The sequence below is a fragment of the Synchiropus splendidus genome, chromosome 10 (genome assembly GCF_027744825.2).
Source record: "Synchiropus splendidus isolate RoL2022-P1 chromosome 10, RoL_Sspl_1.0, whole genome shotgun sequence".
Lineage (NCBI taxonomy): Eukaryota > Metazoa > Chordata > Actinopteri > Syngnathiformes > Callionymidae > Synchiropus > Synchiropus splendidus.
In genome coordinates, this window is record NC_071343.1 from 21446049 (window position 1) to 21462445 (window position 16397).

At 40.7% G+C, this 16397-nt stretch overlaps 1 protein-coding gene across 8 annotated transcripts in view; it reads left to right on the forward strand.

The window, feature by feature from the left end:
* Nucleotides 1-16397, forward strand: part of pard3bb (par-3 family cell polarity regulator beta b) — a 143783-nt gene that overhangs the window by 87932 nt on the left and 39454 nt on the right. For all 8 annotated transcript variants that reach the window (XM_053876826.1, XM_053876827.1, XM_053876825.1 and 5 more), the window contains one exon: nucleotides 14171-14282. In XM_053876826.1, the coding sequence (XP_053732801.1) occupies nucleotides 14171-14282 (112 nt within the window). The remainder of the gene's footprint in view (nucleotides 1-14170; nucleotides 14283-16397) is intronic.

Consider the following 16397-nt stretch of genomic DNA (forward strand, 5'->3'; position numbering starts at 1 on the left):
TCTCAAATTAATTTCCCGTTGGCTATCGATGAATTTACCATTGACGTCACTATCAAAGAATTAAAGCTTTTTGTTCTGTAGCATCCAAAATAGTGAGTGCATTTACTTGGAAGTACACAAGTGTATTTTCCTTCTAACTTTACTGGGTTTGTAATCGCTTCCAAACTTCACTCCACTGTAAGTGATGACGGATATAATTCCCAAGCCTGGGTCTTTCTCAAATGTATTCTGAACTTCAAAGTAGAAGTTATTAAAAGGCTGGAGCTCTCTAAGTATGTCGGCTCTTCTTCAAAGTTGCTCTATCTCCCTCACTGTGTTGCAGTGCGCCGCGTTTCTTTGCTGAGCTGTGCTTTGTTTCCCGGACAAAAACTCAACACTAAACCCGCAGACGTCTGCCAGGACAAAGATGCACTTGGTTTGGCTCATATAGTCTCCATAATCCCTCAAATTTGTCAAAACATTTGCATCAAGCATGGAGCTTTTTTTCTCCATTTTCCCATTTGTTTCCACCTAAAACATAGTCGAGTGTGCAGAATCGCTGCTTGTGATTACATTATAGGGAAGATTTAGCCATGGCCCAGGTTGAGTGTATTTGAAATCGATCCGATTGGATTAGTAGTGTTGCCGTTTGACTTGTTAAGCCTACCTTCTCAAGTAGGCAGAAATGATTTGAAATCAGATTACTTTCAGCTATACAGCCGAAGCTGGGTGGGAATGAAATACTGCCGCGTGTCAATGACCCCTCCCATCAAAAGACAGACACATCCTTGCACTCTGAGTTCCACCTCTGTCCAGGTGTGGTTCTCAGGCTCTCACATGTGACTTGGCTGTGCTCTATCTTCACACCCCCTTTGTCACCAGATGGACATACAGGACAGCCACCCAGGTGTCTTGGGATTGTGCTGAAGCACTGTAGATCACAGGCAATATCATCAATGTCATCTTTTATTATCCTTTGTCCTATTCTGTGGATGTTGCTTGTTCGAATTTAAGTGGACTACATATGTGGACTGAAGTACTGTCAGTCTTTAAAGTCACAATATTTATCTATGAAACATACAGTGTAATTGTGAACAACTCGCAATTTCTACCCACAAAATTGCTTTCAGACATAACACAAATTATTTTACAATTTTTCTCCTTGAACATGCATTTGTTCTTGTGAACATAATAATTGGGGAATGGCCTCAATTGGGCTAAGAAGACAACAAACTATTTGTATGCCATTACTACCTCTGACCCTTGATGTATTCTTTTCATGTGATCTGAATCACGCTGCTGAAGTCTATTACGCCTCCACCTCAGAAGCACCCATAGTTGAAACACATTGTGTGTTATTCTGGGGCCAGTTAGGGTTACTTGTCTTTTGAGGCAAATGAAGTCACTAATGCAGTTAATTCAACTTTAAAGAATACTTATACAAGCATACTCATTCAAGATCTGAGACGTAACCCAGTGAAAGACTGCATCTGAGATGTTTTTTGCATAACCTGCCTTCATTCTTGTTTTTACCCCACGATTGGACTGTATAAATGCATTTGTTCTCCACTGTCAGTCATCTCACAAACACACGCTGCCACACATAAAACCACATGCACAGGCAATTTTCTGAAGTGACCACCCAAGCCCTGGATGAGTGCTGGCCGTAGTTGTCTTGAGTGCTTGTCCCCCCCCCTCCTTGCCCACCAACCACTGCCACTACCATCAACACCCCCATCTCCAAGTGCCCGAAACAGGTTACTATAACAACTACCACCTCTTGCACTTGACCAATTATAAAACAATCATTCTGGAGAGACTGGAGTGTGGCGGGCCTGAGTTACTGTAGCATATGAGAGAAAAACAGCCCATAATATGAAAGGTGTTTCTCCCCCCATGCTACATGGATCACGCTGGGCTCTACTTTCTCAAGTAGACACTGATGTGACATGCCTAGTGTTTTACTGCTGGAACTCACAGGTTACCGGGAGCTTCAAACTGATATGTTGCATTTTTTTTCTCTGTCTCTTTAGCTTCTATTCTTCTATAATTTTGATGGGTGAAGGACTGGCTTTGTGCAGTATAAACAGTATGAACAGTTCATTCTGCCCACTTATTTGTCCATGTATAAAACACGTACGTCAGAATATTCAGTTTATAGTCAATTATAAATATTCACTTCATTTTAACAAAAAAGGAATGCACCTTTTCCTCACACGTCACATTTATCGTGCTATTTGGTGGCAGTATTTAACAAAGGTTATAAACGACTGCATGAAGAACAACAACCTCAAAAGTCATGTTCACGCAACACATACGCCAGTACCAAATGTCACCATGGTTGGATGAATGAAGGACGATATTATTTGCTGTAACTGTTATGTTGTTTGACTCAGGATCACGTGGCAAGGCATCCAGTCACGCGCTACAGGTTCAACATGGTCTACTGTTAGTTCCGATCTTTCACACTCTTTTGTGCCAGTATATTATGAATGTGAATTTCATCCTAAATCAGGGTTTGTGACTCAACTGGATGCATCTTTAACATTTAGCTCCCTCCCAGGTTCCGAAGATTAGCAGTGTGCCAGTACAATATCTAGTCTAGCCCTGTAGAATGCAGACCCCAGCCCAGTGCCGGTCCTTGCTCAGGGGACTGGGGAACCTGGACTAGCACATAACTTATTAAGCTGAGCTGCCCACATCAACGGTGATATTTCTGCATGTTAATATTAAAATAATTTCAGTAAAATGTACCAAACAATGCAGATACGTATAAGTGCAATAAGGTAATATCCTATGCTAGAAGTGCCCAGGTTACCGGAGCTAGTTGCCAAACTGAATGGCATAGTTTACAAGTGCATCTGCAAGTGTGCTTGGGAAGTGCTGGCACTCATTTATCCTAGTCACCAAGACATCAGGGTGAGCCTGGAGTGCAGACGTATGTGACCACTGCAATCTCAAAAGATTGATAGAAGAGTAAAAAGATGAAGATCCAACTGATGAGGCAAGGGTTGAGTCAGAGACAATGGGAGAGTGTGGTCAAAGGAGTCCCCCAGAGGAAACAGCTGGTATTCAGCATGAAGGAGGAGGATAGACTCCTTGTCTAACCTTTACACCAGTTCAAACAAGACCAGTTTACAGTATGCAGGACAATGTCACCTCGCCTGATTGACTGGACTGACCTCCAGAATATTCCTCAAGCAAGGTTCAGCTTCCTAGTCAGAGTCACTTACTGACATGATCGTGTGGCCAAAAACCTGATAAGATGTTCATGATTATGGAGCGAAACATTCCATCGGAAGACAGGACATTTATGTCAGAAAAATCACACCGAGTTCTACACTGTGTCTTGGCACAGTGTCTGTGCAGCATTACTGAGCCACAGAGTTCTGGCTCTAGTCAATGAGATTGCTGCTACCCGGCATGCCGCACTCTGCTTCCCCTAAAATAAATGGCCGTTCTGTTTTTGCCACTTGGAAGCCTCGTCAATCTGGGGCAGAGTGGATTGGTCTGGCAGGAAGTCGGTCGATGAAAAGCAAAGTGGGTCCAGTCAATTTTCAAAATAAGACAACACACTGTTATTTCCCTGAAATAAAACCAGTGGCACAGACACCATGTCACATATCGACTGCTGTATCTTCAAGTGTTCTTTTGTGTCCAGTGTTGATGTGGATAGGCCAGTCATGATAACCATTTCAAAATTGAACTTCTTCTTCTACCAAGTAGCCACCCCATGCATCTGACACACCGAAGTTCAGCGGCTATGAGTGAAAGGGAAACGTTCCCGATTGATACTCCTCTGCAGGGAAAAGTTTTGGGGCTCAAAAACAAAAAAATATATACATATGTTGAATAACAGGTAAATATTTAAAGATCATTTAAATTTAAAAACAAGTGTATTTAAATAAGACAAGTGTCCCAGCTACAACTATCTCATTATGAAACAAGCGCTCCGAAATAATTTCGCGACAAAAATGGAGTCATGTTTTAGGGTTGAGGCCATAGAGACAAGCAACAACTGTGGAATGGAAGTGCGAGATGAAACAACACAGGAAGTAGAGAATTTGAAGTGGACTTAAGAGAGAGGAATGAGAAGTGGTTTGGGAGCAAGTGGTGGGGAGCAATTTGTTGAAAAAAAAAAAAAAAAAGCGGGGCCTGCATGTGTGTTTTGCAGAGTGAAAAGCAGACGATTCAGTTCGGCTAATAAGGAAAAGCTTTCAAGAGGCACTCGTCGGCCCCATCCTTCCTCCCCCTTGTTCTCCTCTCTTCAATAGAGCCTTTCTAGGTCTCTATTCACCCTACTGTGCGCTCTTCCTCTCATTTATGATTTCCCCCGCTTCAATTTGTACAACCAGTACTCCATGGAAATAGTCTATGCAAAGGAAAGACCACGTGGACGATAAAAGGACTTGTAGTTACAGTGCACTCGAAGAAGGACGGAGTAAATGACACAGAGATTACGTCTGTGTCCTCGTGGTCAAATAAGCTTTTTACTATTATTATTCATCTTGTTTCCCTGTAGCAGATGCGAGACTCATATCTGCGATGGTTCTGTTCCTTTTTTATGGGATAATCTTAATTGCATGGTGATTAGCAGTGCATTTATAGTCTGTTAAAAACTGTACAGTACGAACTATCTGCAGACTCAAACAACTGAATTTGGCTCATACCCATTGTTTGATCTTATATTTCTAATATGCACTTGCATCACTCTGCCTTGTTATTCTCCAGACTTCATCTAATCGGCAGTAAATGTCATTAAAGCACTATTTAAATCAGAATTTGGACTTTCATGTCACCAGTTAAAGAGAGAGAGGGTGGTTCTGCTACGAACCTTCACCTAAGATTGATTGTTCCACCCACTTGTGCACATTCAAGTGAAATGATCTGAAATAGTAAAGTAGAAAAATATGACTTCATCTCAAAATACACTTTTTTTTAATGCAATGCACAATATATCTGTTTGGGTTCTGTCCCTTGGGTGAAGAAGTTGTTGCCCATTGCTGTCATTTAACGCATGAGACTTTTGAATATCATTGACCTTACAATAATCGCGGTGGAACAGTCACCCTCATCTACATGTTGTCATTTGCTGCGCTGCTTAACTCAGTGTCATTACGTCCACTGGCTCATTATAAGCACATAAAGCCCATTTGAGAATAGTCAATCTATTACAGTCCCATTAAAACCAGTTATGGGATCCAGCCAATTCTACATGAACACAGAAATATTAGCCTGAAATACTGCGAGGCAAAGTAAGTGGGCAGAAAGATGTGGGAGGAGTAAATTAATAATCAATTAGAAAGTATAAATGGTCATTTGAAAGCCTAATGGCTCATTATGATCCCTGCCTTCTTTGAAAGTGGGACTGGAAAAAGGCGAATGATTGACTTGAGACCGAGGACATTTTCTGACTCTGCTGTTGCAATTGGGATTGACCAGCTAAATATCATTTCTTTCTCTATCTGTGTGAAGTTGCATTTAATGAAAATGTAATGAAAAGAACGGGAAGTTCTACATTGTCATACAGGCACAACAATTTCCTCTTGTTGTCAAGCCAGTAGTTCTCTTTAGAACAGCAAACATCCCTTCTTAAATACAGGCAGAACTACCCTGGTCATCATTGGGGTTACATTTACATCAGCTCAGAAGAGACGAACCCAGTTATTGGTATCGGTAGTTGTAGAGGCATCTCAGGGCGGGAAGGCTTTCCCCATGGCCTTGGCTGCAAAGACAGGCAGTATTTTGAAAAAATAATGTGTTCACCTGCATGCGTGGTTTCTGGACACTATGCAGGTGAACAAGATGAAAGTAGCTTTGCTTCCAATGCCGTGTAAAATTCTGTTCATGAACCTTTAGGTGGTTTATTATGTACAGCTGACGTAAAAGATGATAGTGATAATGAGCGATGAACTGCTATACTAGTCTCACCTCAGTGTGAATCAAACCTGTTGTTCAAGAGACTAGATGGAGCGCACCAATGTTCAAAATGGAAAAAGAAGAAAAACTTAAACAATACTTTCCTTACTCACTGGTGTGTTTCAGATGTTGAAGTCCTCCTCTCCATGATGCAGTGAGTCCCTCATCATCATGATGCTCTGTTTTGAAGTTATTGCTAAGCTACAGTATTTATGTAGTTCTCCCCTGTCTAAAATCTTGGCGATCAGGAGGCTAGGGGAGTCAAGCCCAGCTCAATGCAACTCTAAACCCACCTACTTCCTTATTGCGACAGAGACGCGTTTGCTTAGCATCAAATCAGATGTAGGTAGTTCAGTAATTCTCATTGTTGCGATCTTCACATCTGTCTTGTGTGCACATGAACACACAAGACAGTGTAAAAGTGTGTAAAAAAACTCACTTTTACAGAGCAAAACTGATCAGTAGTGACTCGGAAATGAAAAAGAGACAGAACCGAGCCATGTCTCAATGATGTAACCAGTATTGAACTCAAAAGCAAGATGCCTTTATAGATTTTGGGGACAGCTTCCAGTAGTTGAAAGAGAATCAAAAGCTGTTTTCTGCTCCCTCGCTCATGGTAATAAGTTTGTTTTGAGTCCAGAGACACTCCAGTGATGGGCGCTTTGGCTGCCAGTTATTTTAACTTAATGCTAGTGTGTGGTTGTATGGAGTCCAATAGTGAACCGACAAGCTCCTGTTTCATGTGGGAGGCGCTCCTGATGGCGGCTGTCAGCAGAGTGAGCTGAAGCTTTCTTCCTGATCCATCATTGCAGAGTGGGTGTGGCTGGGGCGGATGAGACTTCAAGCTCCTGCAAAGCAAAGTGTTTTGATGAGTGGACTTTAAATTCAAATTTAAAATTTTCAAATCAATGAGCTTTGCACACACAGCCACGTACTGATGTGTTCAATAAATGTCCAATATCGTTATACGCCCAAATTTAGTATTTTAGTTGCTCTTTAAATAATTCATGTAAGAATGCAGTCACTCAAGTGCTGACAGTTTCATCAAGAAGGCTTTCTGTACTTTATACTCAACTGAAGTTAATACTGAATGCCAAATGAGTTTGGTGAACATTTAATTAATTAATTAATTATATCCTGCCATCAAGGATATAGCAGATGTTCGCTGCTTATCCAGGGCACAAAGGATCATCGCGGACTCTACTCATCCAAACTATGCACTGTTCTCCCTCCTGCCATCTGGCAGACGGTTCCGCAGCATCCGATGCAGAACCACCAGATTCAGGAACAGTTTTGTTCCTGGTGCTGTCAGGTTGCTGAACATTGGACAATAGCTGCAATACTGTTTATTTGTTCAATTGTACATCCTCTGGACTGGCACTTATCTGTTATTTTATTATTATTTATCTATCTATTTATTTTTGGACATTTCGTTTCGTTTTTGGAAACCGGAGGCCTCAGACCGAAATTTCGTTGCCATCATATAGTAATATGTTTTGTGCAATGACAATAAAGAAAGTCTAAGTCTAAGTCTAAGTCTAAGTCTAAGTCTGTTGCCAACATAACTATCAACACAATTTCAACTAACCCATCCCTATAAGTTCAACAAGGTGCTGCATTTTTCTCTAATAACCACAACTTTCCGGAAAATTCCACCACTCACTCTACTCTCCTTTCGCCCATCCCTCTACACAGCATGTGCGTCTTTATATTCACCACCACCTTGTTGAGATGAAGTCATGTGCGACGCCATACTGTCCTGTCCTTAAATGTTCTTTGCACTTGCTCATTGCTTTTTGCAAATCAAGCATGTTTTGTTGAAATCTTTGCAGGCTCCAGGTTTTGTATGCTAAAAACTGATGCCGTTTTTTTTTTTTAACAAAGTGATTTGGTCCTTATGGTCCCATTATGATTCCATTATTTTTTAAATCTTCCACAAAATCAGGCATTGTTGGCTGCAACAATCCATTTTAAAAAAGGTGATAAATCCTTGAGCAACTGAATACGAGTAGCTCGGCACGTTGATGATGAAGAACAGGTCCTGACAGAGTTGAGTGTAAACATCTGGTTTGGGATGGTTTCTATTTACCGTTTTTGCACACTTGCTAGTAGTCACAGTCACACACCCTCACACACAGCAACACACCCCAGGACTTGTATGACAGATGGATGCCAGATTCTTTTGTGGCATTGTGTGTGTGTCACTCGGCGGCGCTCAGACAGCTCATCTGACTGATGTCATGGCAGTGGATAGAACGGTAATTACTCCTCATGCTCAGACGGTGCCGTGTAAGGAGCAGTGTCATATCCTGTCAGCTGCATTTGAAAAACACATGTCACTTCCTGTTAGCCTGCCGAGAAAAAGCGAGAGTCTCCGGCACCTGGCAGCCCGTGAGCACAACCGTCTCTTTCCCTCACACCATTCGCCATCTCTCCCTCTCTCCCGCTCCTGCGCTCCTCATCCACCTGCCATCACTGATGGCCTTTGTTGTCAAACTTCATTAGCGTGGATGTCAGCTAATTAGAGCAAAGCACAAGCATCGGAGATTAAGGGGAGGAAGATGATTAAGGGCAAGATGAGCGAGACAGGGCAGAAGAGATGGAGATAAGCAGATGAAGATATTAGGGGAGCGGTGGGAGGGAGCGGCAGATTGGATCTTATCCAGGTAGGGACAGAAATGACAGCGGAGAAGATTGCCTGAGCAAACTTGGGTGGCAAGTGAAGAGACCAGGGGAACGCAGATGAAAGCTGAAGATGTGTCCTTGGGTCTGAGCCACACTCGCACACTGAGTGATAAACGATACCAGAGGATAATGCATCGACTGCTGTTCATTGTGGTCGACTTGTTGTTTGTAAGTCTCGACTGATAATGATCCTCGCCTCCACAACTAGACACCAGGGATGACACCAGCACCACAACACAGTGGTGGATGTGTGAAAACCAATTCCCTGGTGTCATCATCTGTCAGTATTAGTCTCCTCTGTTGTTTCTGTTATTGACTGTGGTTTGTATTCCATCATTTCTAACAGATCGTCTCAGTCAGACAACAAAGCGCAAGACTCTGCCGTTCACCCAAGCATATTTGTCTTTTTTAAAACGTGTCATTGCAGAGATTGAATGAGTCAGTGGAGAGGGCTGTTGAAGCCTGCCAAATCATAGTGATCGGAACAGAAGTTTAGGAGGTCCTTTGTGTCCACAGCTGCAGACTGTCGAGCACGCATTTAAAAAAAAAGTTGCTCAAACTGTAAACTACAAACTACATTCACACGGCATCCCTGAGGGTGTTGGTGTAGTGATGCTCAGGATGGTCATTTGTATTGTTTTCTACAGACTATGAGAGGAATGAGCAAAGTCTGAATATATGTTCGATACATTATGTACCTGTTGTGGGCATCCATTAGTGTGAAAGCCTATTCACATCAGTCTGCGTTATGAATGCGTCTTTCTATTCCGTTCATGTGCCCTACTTCTTTTGCAGAAGAGGAATTGTAATAATCTTGATGGTTCTCTTTTTTGCCGACTAAATGTTCACGTTACAACACTCAGAACAGGATTAATGACTGTGACACAACTTTTTGCCAATGATGTGCTTCTTGTTTTGCCTAACTTCTGCCAGAAAATGAGATAAAAATACTCAGTCCTAGCCCTAGTTTGAGAAGAAGCTGTTCAATTTTTTTTATTGCTTAGTTTGGACCATTTGGTCGGTCCTTACAAGTTTAAGCCTCAATTTGAGGACAGAGACTTTCTCATAATTGTTATTAATTCATTATTGTTATTGGGTTTAAGTTTGGTTCAGAGTCAAACCGGTCCTCAAAGGGCCACAGTGGGTGCAGGTTTTTGTTCCAGTCAGTCATCTATGCACCAGTCAGGTGTCTACTGACTGTAATCAGTTGTTTGTGAGTCTGGTGCAGCTTGTTACATTGTAACAAAGATGTGGGCCGATTTGAGACCTCTGGTTTAGGGTAAGATGCTGAGGTAAGCATTATGGCAGTGAGTGTTCTGACAAAGTCCTAACAATGACATAAATATGAATTTGTGTTATATATTTTTTGCCTAGTAAGATGGCAGCGCTTATGAGCTCACATTTGAGTCAGAATAAAAGGCCTAAAGATGAAAATAAAAGAGCTTTTCAGGATTCAGGCAATGTTGTTGTTGTTGTTGAATGTGTTTATTCATGTTGAACATGAATAATAATAATATAGTAATAAAATATAATATAGGATAGAGCTCCCACACCAAGCCACTTTCCACCATTCTTTGCCTCGGCTTTCCACTCCACTGTCAAAACAGTTAAGGAACCTTGTCTGTTTAAAGCACTGATAAACCAAAACTTCATTTCTCTATAACAAGGTTTTGGTTTTAAATACAGCATGTCTTGTCTGCAGCAAATTGCAAAAAATAAAACGAAAAATAATACCTCACAGTAGCATTATACAGATAACCACAATTAGTATTTTTGTATTGTATTGTTTGTTTGTTTTTTCCATTTCATGATCTGTTGTTGCAGTCAGGTGATTTGTGTGATGCAGTCAACAGAGTGAAGGGTGTGACATGTCTTCTGGCTGTCAACAACTTAAGCTGATAGTTGAACCTTCAGGTAAAGTAGTATGAGTAGCTCAGTATGTAAATCTTTTGTAAGAGTAGATAAGTTCTTCAATATGTCTTTCAGTGGTGTGGTGGTTAGCGCCTGTATGAAACAATTTATCCTGCAGCCTCTCCTGACAGACAGAAATAATGAGGTTCAAATGTGCCATTTGCAATTTGTTGAAACAAAACAGGCATTTTTATCAGCCGCCCTGTAAATATGGCCTTTAATGACAAGGATGAATGATCCTAATTGTCGACACGGATATATTCATGGAAAATGTCATGGTGTTATTAATGGAACAGAAGCCTAAATTATTAATAACAACATTATTAAGGCCTATGCCGAGTTGCTGATAGTGACTTTAAACATTTATAGAATTATTATTGGTGTGTCAGAGCCTGAGCAAAAGATTGATTTCCCAGTGCTTCTCTGAATGGGTGTGTGAGGGGGAATTTTAAATTTTAAAACCCCAATCTGGGCTGTTTTATTGGAGATTTTTACGATTCATTCATATCCCACGGTAACAACATGAAGTTTTATGATTAAACATTGCTCAGTGTAATAACAGTGTTTAAGCAGCTGAGCCACATTTGAGCTACACAAGTCCACATTTGTGCCCTTGTGTAGCTCAACTCCCAGGCCAACACACCATAGTTAACAGTGGAAAAAAAGAGATGAATTGTAAAGTTTGATTACCATATAGTTGGATGATCTCCCACGTTTTATTCATTGGAACCACTGGTTTCCAAAGGGACTTCATCACGCTCTCAGGAGCATACAATCACACTATCAAACTGGAAACTAGTTACGATAGTTTCACCTTCAGAAGACAATATATGTTCCACTTCAGCGACTCTTTTTCACAAAAGACAGTGTTCATATCACAGGTGTCTGTTGTGTTTGAAAGAAAGAAACAATAATCAAGGCAAAATGTGCTGTGAAATGTAATACAGAGGGAAATACAGTCTGCTGCAGCTATGAGAAGTTTAGTGAATCAGATAAATGAGAACCAGTCCTCGACTGAGCTAATTCTAAGTAAAATAATAGATGAACTGAAGTCCTCAGTTGGTTAAGTTTCATGTCAGGGGCAAAGTGATATGAGCGCAGTCCTCCTCCAAACACACAGAGTAGAGAGAGACAGTTATTTTACTATATGTGTTTGGCCTCAGATGCAGTGAACTCTCTCAGCATCTGCTGTACTGGCCATCAAAAGAATGAATGATACTTGTTACATCAACTCATCTTGAGACTTTATGAACCTCTCACCAGGAGTCATTTTGCACTCCTCACTGTGTCAATGTTGTTGCAACTTCCCTTACACTGCTGCTGTGCTGCATTTTTCTACTTGGGTCACGAAATTGTACACTGCTAATGGTGTGTATCAAGACGTGTGCATGTGATTTGGCTTTCTACATTTCCATTATGTGCCGTGTGTGTGTGTGTGTGTGTGTGTGTGTGTGTGTGCATGCGTGTGAAGGGAGTAGAGGGTTCACTGCTGATACGTTGTATATTTCCTCTGCTGACAAAAACAAGGAATATTCATAGAATGAGTGATGTGTTTGTTTTCTTGCATTTGCCGGAGAGAACGATGGAGTAAGACAGAGATGCTGTCAAAAGATTGATTTGGCCCGTGTGTGTGTGTGTGTGTGTGTGTGTGAATAAGTGGGCTTCTTTCGGCCTGCCTGAACTGTATTTATTCCATTACGTTTTAGCATTGATAAAACATTATGTACATCCCTGATGGTTTTGATTGTGTTTAAGTTTTGTCAATGATTCCAGTGTTATTGCTTTCTGTGAGAAATAACATGCTTCTTTATTTCGTTCTTATGTCTGTTGCTGTAGTCTATTTATCACAAACACAAACTTCATTCTGAACAGCTGAAAACATGAAAGCACAATGCATCACAGCCATGAACCACATTGTGTTGCATTGTTAAGAAATTCTGAGCGAGTATTGAAGTGTGGAGCCAGAGACTGGGCAAAAGGTGTCCAGTACCAATAGAATACTAAGGTAAACTGAACACTTTGGTTCAATATCCTGCAAACATACATACGTCCTACATATAACTAACGCCAAAACAAATCACATTGGCATAAACTAGGAAAACGGGACAGACACAAACTCAAGTGTGGGCCAAAACATATTCACTTAACGTGGCAGTAGGAAAAAGTTCATCCAAGAGAGCAGAGGACAAGTGAATGGACCAAACCACTGTCTTTAAAGCACCTAAAAGGTGTTCTAGAGAATCAGGTTATTACTGACTACGGGCTGCTGCAGCAATGTATACGGCAATGTATGTGTTATTACTAGTATTACTATTAGTATCAATTTATTTATTTGGGGGATTAATCAATGAATCAGATTTCAGAAGTCAAAAAGCATAAAAGTGTGCAAACAAATCTGTGTTTGCTCATCACCAAGTGCAATAACAAGTTGCTCATTTAGGTGTAAATTTACACAGAGAGAGATATACAGAAATGTGTTTTTATTATCAATTTAAGATCTTGTTCCATAATATCGAGGCGTGTGTCTGTCAATGACCAGAGTCAAACTGATCTGCGGCAGTGTGCCTCACCAAGTGTGCAGTGGCTTGAAGGTGACAGATATTAGGTTGTGATTTAAGATTACTGAAAGGCTTTATTTGTGCGATGGTTGTTTGATGTATTCACCTTTGTCTGTCGCACACACACGGTCAGCGTAACAAGTTCAGTGGAGCGTCATCATCATCAGAACTACTGCGATATTTGTCGGTGATATAGGTGAATAAATGACCATTCATGTAAAAGGGAATACGTCTCTAATGATGTATACATCAAGCCCTGCGGTCCGCTGACATCACAAGCTCTTCAAGTATGTCAAGTACTGCATAACAATCACTCAACACAAATAATCAAGCTCAAAATTATTTCATTATTTAACACATTTAATAACCATTTTTTTTATTTATTGTTGTAGCCCTACAAGGGTCCCAACTATTACTAAAGTAAAAGTGCATCATGACATAACTATGATTATGTTTGTCCGTACTTTGTGCTGGTTTCTACTCCATTGATTTTGGTTTTGAAAGTGTTTCAGTATCAAGTTATCGCTTTATGAAGTGCTGTGGATTTTTTACAATTCAAACAATCATCAGTCAGTCATATAATTATGACCCATTGCCTCACCTGTAATACATAGATTATACAAGATATTAGGGCTACTCAGTTGGAGGATCATTTGTTTTCAGTTAGTGGGTCATTCTGCCAAGACAGGTACACATAGCCTTGTTTATTTTGTCTACATGTCTATATAATGTCTATATAAGAAACACACACACACACACATCAAAGTAGAAAATGGAAATAAAAAATTCTATAGCTGCTTTTAGCAATACATTTCTCATAACATTGGGTAAATAAATAATGAATGATTGATACATGGGAGCAGCTGAGGCCAGGTTACACAGCCATACCAGAAGAACACAATAATTGGAACTGGCAAAATGAAATGAATGAACAAAATGTGTGAGACCAGACTAATGTTGAGCTCATGTTTGTTCCCTCAAAGATGCAGACTTATGGGCACGAGCAAAGTCAAGACAAAGGGCTAGGGGGTAGAAGTGGGACGCAGATTTATGGCATGTATTGCTAGTTGATGTTCGCCCAAGCTAATGATACTGCTTGTCATCTCTGTGTCTGTCAGCATGGACAGAATCCAGCAGCTGAGACGAGAATATCAGCAGGCCATGAGAGAGGGAATGGTGCCACCCTATGATGACTTGGATCAGCGGAGACGAGCGCACGACAATGACAGGGTAGGTTTTCACCTCTGCTTCTCTTGCATTACAAGCTAAAGTTGACCACAGTCTGTCCACTCTTCGACACGACCACTGAGGAAACGCTGAATCACCAGCATTGTTAAGTCACTTCTAATTCTCTCAGTCAGCAATGAGAGCATACAAGAATCTCAATAGTAATCGAACGTAAGAGCAGCCCCGGGTGTCTAGCTCTTTCGGCTGAAACCATACATTCTCAGTGTGGAATAGACTTGAAGTTTTATTCATTTGTCTGGTTCTGTTTGTCCAGTCACATAGTCGCATTACCATTGTGAAAAAAGTACGTGTTGGATCGGTAGTCTCAAAAACCCACGCTCAGTCACGCGCTGTTGCTAAGTCACACACACACATATTGTTGAAGCTAGCACTAGAATTTGAGCTGTTATGGTTGAATGAGGAAGATACTTTCCTCAATTTTGCTCCTCAACTTCCTGAGAATCGGGAGAGTCCTTGCACTGTGCAGGAGTGTGTGTTTTTGAGGTTGAGGACTCAGGGAGGGGATTAAGGAATTCACTCTTGGTATCGCCCCTCCTTGATCTTGGTCTTGACACCAGTGTGTACCTGCTTTGTATGCTGTTGTCAGCTTCAGATGAAGGATCTGGATTGTGTAGTACACTGACATTCTTCTTCTGGAGGTGGGAAAATAAGGTGTAAAGTTCTGAGCTGGCAGCTGATATGAAGAGATCAAGTGATGTGATTGTCTGATATTTCAATTTTACTTTTTATTAATGAAGACCTCTGTTAGCCAAAGAACGGTGGTTTCACTGCTATAATCTTGAGCTGAACACTGAGGATTTGGAAGAGCAGCATGTCCATCCTAGAGTCCAGGCATCTCCCCATGCTTCACTTTAATTCAGACCACACTGTTGATGTTTTTGGGATCAGGCTGAGTGTCTTTTTTTTCTCGGAATGAGAAAGGGTTTGAGTCGTGAGGCGACACAAGTATCATGTCCTGATGCAGCAATGACTATCTTTATTATCTTTAACATTAAGAAAAGAAGAAGAAAACAAAACAAAATCTCAAGAGGATGCATTTGTTAATCAGAAGGCCATCACTTATCCAACGTGTTTCCTGTGCAAGTACTGAGGTGGGAGTAATGGTTCTCCGAGTGGGCCTGCAAGATTCAATTTCACTTTTATTGGTTTGTTTGCTTTGCTGTGAAATGTTTTACTTTAGCTGTATGAATAAATTGTTAATACGTCTGTAGAAGAGAGAGCAAGCTATAACAGAGGGAGCGAGAGAATGGTGTTGTATTTTGTGTGTGTAGCTTCATTACCAGCGCATTGATTCATGGTTATTGGTTTGCTGTCACCTCTTGCAGAATTATGTTTGTCTGAAAATAATTATCAAGCAACAAGATCTACACTCCAGGTTGGTATGCAAGTGATCACAGTCTTGTGTGGGTGTGTGTCCAACAGATTTTACACCCCAGCCGAACCAAAGTAAAACAAGCGTGCTTGTGGTATCATTAACAGGATATAAAAAAAGAAAAGAAACGTGTTGGCGGCACTGTCAAAGCTCTCACTGTTGAACATGATTTTTTATTTAAAAGTATATACTATTTTAACAGTCAAGGTTGTCATTTTAAGTGGTAAACAGTCTGATAGGCGGATGTCTGTTTTGGTTTTGATGTTTTGATGTCTGTGGTGGCAGCCTGGTTCCGGCGCTTTTTTCGGAACAGATTGCAATGGTTTCATCCCTTCCCTCATAACTTGATAAACAGAAACAAAAATAGAACAAAAAGACAGCAAATTCAAAAACATATCCAGGCCTTCTCCAACATGGCAGCACTAAATAGAACAGATCAGTAAGCCAAAGATATTACTGCATTAAACATTTAATTGCTCACAAAACTCACAGCAAAGCAACACTAAATAAACAATCTTGTGTTGTTAAGCACCACTACAAACTAATTATGACTGACATTATTAGTTTAGATAAAGCGCAAATAAGTTAACACAATTAAAACAACAACCAAGTTTTGAAGTACTGTATCACACAGCAAGCAACACTTAATCTTTAAACATTTCGCGAAGCAACAACAAGAGCAAACTCAGCACGACTTCAATTTGCAATCCTAAACACTATTGGCT